The sequence below is a fragment of the Lolium perenne genome, chromosome 1 (genome assembly GCF_019359855.2).
Source record: "Lolium perenne isolate Kyuss_39 chromosome 1, Kyuss_2.0, whole genome shotgun sequence".
Lineage (NCBI taxonomy): Eukaryota > Viridiplantae > Streptophyta > Magnoliopsida > Poales > Poaceae > Lolium > Lolium perenne.
The window spans coordinates 187,760,386-187,767,635 of NC_067244.2; the positions used below are offsets into that span (position 1 = coordinate 187,760,386).

At 51.5% G+C, this 7,250-nt stretch overlaps 1 protein-coding gene across 1 annotated transcript; it reads right to left on the bottom strand.

Annotated features, from left to right (window-relative positions):
- Positions 1-4,263: 4,263 nt before the first annotated feature.
- On the bottom strand, positions 4,264-5,902 carry LOC127316065 (protein LATERAL ROOT PRIMORDIUM 1). Its single transcript, XM_051346490.2, has 2 exons — positions 4,916-5,902; positions 4,264-4,830 (listed from the first exon to the last, which is right to left on the bottom strand). The coding sequence occupies exons 1-2, from the start codon at positions 5,496-5,498 to the stop codon at positions 4,490-4,492; spliced, it is 924 nt and encodes a 307-aa protein (XP_051202450.1). The 5' UTR covers positions 5,499-5,902; the 3' UTR covers positions 4,264-4,489.
- Between the last annotated feature and the right edge of the window lie 1,348 nt (positions 5,903-7,250).

Genomic DNA, 7,250 nt, shown 5'->3' on the forward strand with positions numbered 1-7,250 from the left:
CATCGTGGATATATGAGTGACCAACTTAATTAATATTCAAGTTCATCACATAAAACTAATTGTTTTTATAAAAAAGAAGAGGGGCTCACCGAGGTGGTACCGTGCCGGCTAGGGGCCGATGCTGGCGATCGACGGCGATAAGGACGGGGATGATACTAATTAAAACCTACAAAACATACCATAATTTCAGCTCAAATTGCATATAAAAAAAATAAAATCACTAACTTAGGCATTTCATCGAACACCTTGCTTACACTAGAAAAATAGTACGAGTTAAAACTACCAAAGAAATGAGCTAAATTAGGAACGCCGGAAGGAAGGATGATATTGCTAACCCTTGGATAGATGTATGCCGTTAATCTTGTTAGAATGGTGGAGAAAAAATAGAGATTTGTTGGAGTGTGAGAGGTGGAGAAAAATTTAGAGTGTGAGGAAGAAGAGAAAAATGAGAGCCAGGGGCTCGGGAAGGGTTTGGGCGATTTGATATAGCTGGGTACCCTTTAGTACCGGTTCCTTAGAAGAACCGGTACTAAAGGTGTAGCCCTGGCCCCACCTCAGCCTGGAATTTGGGCAGAAAACCTTTCATACCGGTTCGTAACACGAACCGGTATTAAAGGTCCATTACGAACCGGTATAGATGTCCCACCCCTGGAACCGGTATTAATAAAGCCTTTCGTACCGGTTCGTAAGGGAACCGGTACTAAAGGCTTAGATGGATGAGAGGTTTTCTACTAGTGAGAAACTAGAGGACCTATGGCTGCTGTAGCAGATGAAACAACAAATGCTAGTGAAATACCTTGGTCTATAGTGGAATGTTAGTTCACTAGTAGTAATGAGTTTGGAGTGAGAACCAAACAAAGTTAACTTATGTGGTATATGCATCTCTTTCACAAAAGTTCAGTTCAAGGCGAACACAACCAACAAATCAATGTAAAAAAATCATGAAACCCAAATGACGCATGCCAAAATTGGTCTTCAAACCTTTATTGTAACACCAAGTTTATTTCCACAATTGTTCAAACAATTAACCTAGGCAATCATATATTTCAATTAACAAGTTACAAGAAGCACAAGATCAGTGTTCAGTTTGTAATATTCTAACTCAGTTACACCATAAAGTAGTATATATGCAGAAAAACAAATAACAGGGACATGAATATTCATCAATACTTCAACTAAGAACCTCAAATGAACTTAGCAGTATAACAGAGTTAAATAAAAACCAACATATCAAGTTATGGACAAGCAATCCACCAGACTAAATTGAAACGGAAAATAACAACATTTTGAACTAGATAACGAAATTAAATTAACATTTTGGTCAAGTTGCCTCCAGCAAACTTAATGGCGAGATAGAAACAAAAGAAAAGCAAGAATCAAATTATTAGGCAGGTTAACATGAGCGTAATCAGCATCTGAGTAGCGACCATACGTCATTCCTAGACTCAGCAGGAAACAAGAATCAAACAAATTAACCATCACTCGTTGGTCAAGATTGAACAAGTTAAAGCAATGGCACCGTTAGTCAAGCTATAAACTCCGGTTCGTTGCATGGGGTAGTGCACCAACTCTACCGAATCGAATAAAACAATGAGCCATGAACAGTGGCTGTGCTCCCGAAAGTTAGGCAGGGTGGTATGGGCCAGAAGACCTTGATAAGAAACACATGAGATAACAACGGCTTTGCTGTCTGCAGATGACAAGATGGCATACCCAACAACTATCTCAAAACATAAATTTCCACCTCAATTTGCGGTGGCTCAAGCAAATCCACCGAACTCACATTTGACAAGACACAACAAGGTGGAAACAAAATATAATCTTTGCATTGCTAATCTGAGTCAAGCATTTCTCCTATAAAAGCTCCAAGACTACCCTCTCAACCAGGCCATCTGAAAGGGGCAAAATGATCTGATCCGTCCGTTTCAGCCGCACAGTAAATTCTGGTTCCCACTTTTACCTACAGCCGTCCGATTCAGTGATTTTTTTCTCACCCGCTGCTGCTCGTTGAGGGTGTATGACGTCTGGGTCCGCGCTTAAGTGGGACCACTTGTTTGCTACGGTGGGCATCCGGAGTCGCGTCGCTCAGAAAATGAAATGCAGTGAAAACCTAACCTACCGCGAGCCTCTCCTCCCAATCCCGTGCCTCCTCTCCTCTCCCCCAATCTCGGCCTCCTCTCTTCCTTCCCAATCAGCCGCCGCCTCCTCTCGTTTCTCCTCCCCAATCCGGTGCAGAGGAGTGGAAAGGGACGGCGGCGACCCGTGCGGCGCCAGTGGTGGCGGACTCGCCGTTCCCCGCGAGCGAGGAGACGAGATCGGTGGGGCCCTCGACCTGCGCGAGTGGCGGCGTGCGGCGTGGCGGTGTCGACTAGCGCCGGTGTCGTCCACTCGCTCGCACTCCACCTTTCCGCCATCGCTCCCACTCCCGCCGCCCGCGTGTCCCGCGCGCCGCCCGCGGGAACCAGCTCGGATGCGGCGGTCTGGGGACCGAGCTGCCGTGAGCGAGAGTGAAGCACGCCGATGCCGATCGGGATGGGAAGAGGTCGGGGAGGCTACTCCGCCGCTGCCGTGGCCGTTGCCGTGGCCGTCGCGTTCGCGTTGGTGGCGGTGGTGGCCGGCGCCGCTTCCGAGGGGGACTCGCTCGCGGGACTCGCCGGGGGCGCCGCGGGGATCGACGCCGCGCCAGGTACGTGCTCGCGCGCTTCTGCCCGTGATTTCTCCGTGTGAAAAAAACAAAATAACCTTGTGATACTCGAAAGAAAATGTGCAAACTACTAATGATCATGAATATCGTGGAATTGTTATGGAATGAAAATTAGGTAGTCGTACTCCATAGCATGCTTAATAAATTATGTATAACCTGCGCACTTCTCAAACTAAGATTAAACAGAACTTTTTCATATAACTTAACAGTAGACAATGTACAGCACAATGACTTTGATTTGTAACTTCGTCCACTTAGATATGAAAAGAAAGGTAACCAGACCAAAAATAGCAAATCGTATAAAAATATCTGTGGACATCTTTGGTCTGCGATCAGCAGAAAGGGTATGTGCATGCATCAACGCCGGACACCTTTTTTCCTCTCATTCTTGATTTAGGATCCGGCAGCAGGGGGCTTGCACATTAGATTAGTAGAAGATGTCTCTTCCTAACATCGTTAAACTAAGCAGCTAGCTACCAGGAATGGCTAATGCATTACTGTACAATTATTTGCTTCATGATCGTGACTGAAGTATAACTTTACTACTATCACCGGCAGATTATTTTAAGAGAGCAAGAGAATTCCTATCACCACATGCATTGCACATTGGCACACTCTTCTTTTTCGCTACAAGTTCCAATGCATGGATAAGATGCTTAACAGCACATCACAAGCAAGTAAGAATCCAACCCACCTTGCTATTCCTACCAACCCCATAAATTTAGGAATGGCGAGTACGTGGTGGCTGAAACAAGGTAAACAAGATTGTCACTTTGGAAGCCAGAGCACGCAAGAGGGTGAGTGAAGAGATACATGGCGTGGGGAGAGCATCAAAGAGTCAAACATTTCAGCTGTCAAAATAACAATAGTCCTACCGTCTAGTATATTTCTCTATGGCGTAAAGTGACTCCAAAGAGTACCCCACAGAACATGTTGATTATATGATTGCAATCTAAAAGCATGTTCAGTAAAAAAAAACTATACAAAAATGTCGGACAATTATTTTGGCTCCGGAGCACCAGTGCTTTCCACATATTAGAAAATTCTTAAATTTATATTTGCAGGTTTCAAGGTAAAAGTTGTGAAGCAAAATTCTAATAGGTAGCAAATGATATACCCCACTAACATGCAAAATCTCAGTTTCAAATATTTTTTAATCTACAATTTTGTCATTTTTTGTGTAGTCCAAACTATATACATTGTTTCCAATTGAAAATTTGCACGTTTTTGAGATACATTATAGACTATTGAATTTTTTTAGAACTTAGTAATATTCATGTGCACCAAATCTCTGTCCCAAAAATGTATGCAAACATAAGCTTCCGAAACACATCAACATCAATCAATAGAAAAGGGGCGTGAGTATCTTTTAATGACATAGAAACACTCATTTCTCGTTGCATGAGGTGTTACCATACTTTTTTCTGTAATTATATGAATCTAAATATTTAGACCTGTCGGTTCTTACTGTCAACTCATCAATCATTTTATGTGTCATCTGGAAAATAGGATCAACGACATGAAAAAGGACCCCAGGTACTCATATGTTGTGCAGCAAGTTAACACGAAAAACACTGAGAGCTGATTTTCTTTCCATTTTGTTTCCAACTTGTAATAACAAAGACTTGGAAGCTACCTGTAACACAGGCGAAACATGACAAGAGCAGCGGCAGCAGCAAAATGGAAGACAGTGCAGTAGTACCACTACTAGTGATGAGATGAAAGAAAGGAGTTGGCTGCCAATTATTGCACCAGGCTACTACTAGAGCTAGTAGTGATAATTTTTCAGTTGATGGTGTTACCATAGCCCAGCCCGCCGAGAATTAGCGGGCCGCTGACGGTGTTGTACATATCGGGCGGCACCGCGGAGGCGCTGCCGAGGTGTAGGTCGGAGATGCTGCGCACGGCGGCCGCGTGCGCGTGGCCGCTGGCGTGGTCGTCGTTGCCGGCGCGGCCTTCGTCGGCGCCCTGGTCGTACAGGAAGCCCTTGAAGAGGTGGCCGTTGATGCACACCGCCGCCTGGTACGCGAACTCGTCCTCGCCGTCCTCCACGGACGTGACCCGCACGCACCGGAACACCGCCGGCGCGCGCAGCTGCCGCGGCAGGCTGTCCCTGAACGGCGCGTCTGCACACGGAACGAAAAGATTAATGCGCGCCCATGTTTGTTGAATTATGCATGCTGAGATGTGTGTGCTGTGTCGATCGATCACCTTGTTGGCTGGAGGAGGTGCCGTTGGAGGTGGACGGGGTGGCTGTGGTGGTCTGTGAGGAGAGGAGCCGCAGCTTCTTGGAGGCCGCCGCGGCAGGTGCGGCGGGAGGGGACACGTTGCCATCGCCGCCGGGGTGCTGCTGCTTCTCGCGGCGGCGAGCGGCGGGGATCCAGGTGCTCCGGACGTGGGTGGTGCAGTCGTAGCCGCGGCTCTTGCAGCAGGTGCGGCACCGCTGGTGCGGGCAGTCCTTCTTCGCCTGGTTGCCGCAGTCGGTGCACGTGGTGGACCCGCCGGAGCCGGAAGAGCCGCCCCCGCCGTAGTCGATCGCGGGCGCGGCCTTCTTGCTTGCTCCGGCCCCCGCCGGCGGCGGCGTGGTGGGCTGCGAGTGCGCCTGCCAGAACTGGATGGCGCTGCCGGCCTTGGCCTGGTCGTCGAGCGCGGCGCACTGCCCCGCGGACAGGAGCGCGAACCCGGAGTGGTCACCGCCGCCGCCGGCATCCGGCGCAGCAGCCGCAGCCCTTTGGTGCTGCTGGTGCTGATGGTGGTGGTGATGGTGGAAGGCAGTGGGGGCGACGAGGACCATGCCGACATCACCGGCAGCCGCTATCCCGTAGTTGAGCGCGGCGGCGGACTGGCGCGACGCGGGCGCTCCCCAGAGCCCGGCAGCGGACGCCGCCGCGGCATTGAAGCCAAGCGAGAGGTCGTCGCCGCCGGCTGCCGCGATCCAGTCCGCGTAGGCGGCGGAGACCGATGGGAGGCGCCGCCCGGAGGACGCCACGCTTGCTTGCTGGGCAGTAGCTTCCCCCCCTAGCTCTAGCTTCTGCTGCTGCACCTACCTAGCCCCAAAGCTAGCGAGGAAAGCGCAAGAACGCACACACAGCAGATGCTCACACTCACTCAGAGCAGGCCGGCAGGGTAGCGGCTAGCTGAGCTGCGAGTCTAGGGACGGCAACCCCTCCTTTCTCCGCCTCCGCATTTTAAAGAAGAATCTCCCGTCTCGCCGACGCCGAGCATATGAAAACGCAAAAGAAACAACTCTAGCTACCCTAGCCTCCAGAATAGGGTCTAGACCTAGCTGAGCTAGCCTCCTCTCTCTCTCTTCTTGTGCCAACACAGGAGTACGGAGCTGCCTGTGCCCTTTACTACCAGCCCTTTACTTTCCTCTCGGCAAAGACATAGAGGAAAGGGGAGAGTTGGAGATGGTAGTGCAGATGAGGGCATCTTTACCGGTCCGAACCAGTTTGCTCAGACCAATAGCATCTCTACATAGCCCGTAAATCCCGTCTGAACTGAACTTTTCCGGCGAATTTACGGGTTCGGACCGAAACACGCGCAGATCAGCGCCCGAATACATGGGCCGACCCGTAAACGAAGTTCAGGGCCCGAGAAATCGAGCGGACGCCCCGTATTAAAAGGGTTCGCGGAGGGGAGTTCGGGTCGCAAACCCTACTCCCCTCCGCCGCTCGTCTCCCGCCGCCGCCGCTAGTCGCCAGCTCCGACGAGCAATCCACGTAGCACGAGCAACTGACCCGTAGCCCGCCGCCCTGCGATGGCTTCCCATGGAGGATCCGGCGGCCGTGCCGTGGGTTTGGGCGGCGGGCGACTCACCGCCGCATCCGCCTGTCTTCCGCACGGACGCGGAGCGGCGGAAGTGGAACAAGAGCGAGGGCGCTCGGAAGAGGAGCGCTCGCCGGTGGACGAACTGGGGGCTCACGCCGCCAGGGAAGCTCGCTCGCTACGGCCCCGCCGGCGAGGGCTCCTCCTCCGGCCAGTCGAGCCGCGTACCGCGGCTGCCCGTGGCGGAGAGCGAGGAGGAGGACGACCTCGTCCCCGCGCGCTCGCCGACCATCTCCGCCGGGGACTACGTCCACGGCAGCGATGAGGAGGAGGCCATCCTCGCTCAGGCGAAGGCGATCAGCGACGCGGAGGCTCGGCAGCGCTTCCGCCGGGAGGAAGCCGACACCGTCCGCCAGGTCAGGGAGTAAGAGGCGGCCCGCCGGGAAGCCTGCGTCCGCCGCGTCAAGCTCGAAATAGTCGAGCTTGACAAGGACGACGCGTGAAGATCTTCCACGCTGCCGACCATCTCCGCCAGCACCGGCACCGCCGCGCGCCATAGGTCATATAGGCCGCATTTTGCTTAGCTAGGTTGCGTTTGCCCGGTGTACCAGTAATTACGTTTTCAATTTCATGAACTATGTACGTATGTATGCTCAATCGGAGCAACTATGTCATCTAGAACTATGATCATCGCTAAATTTTACCCGTGCCATTTCGAATTCCTCTTTTCAGTTTCATTATACGGTTTCTATTCTGCGCCACTGCGAATTTCGACATA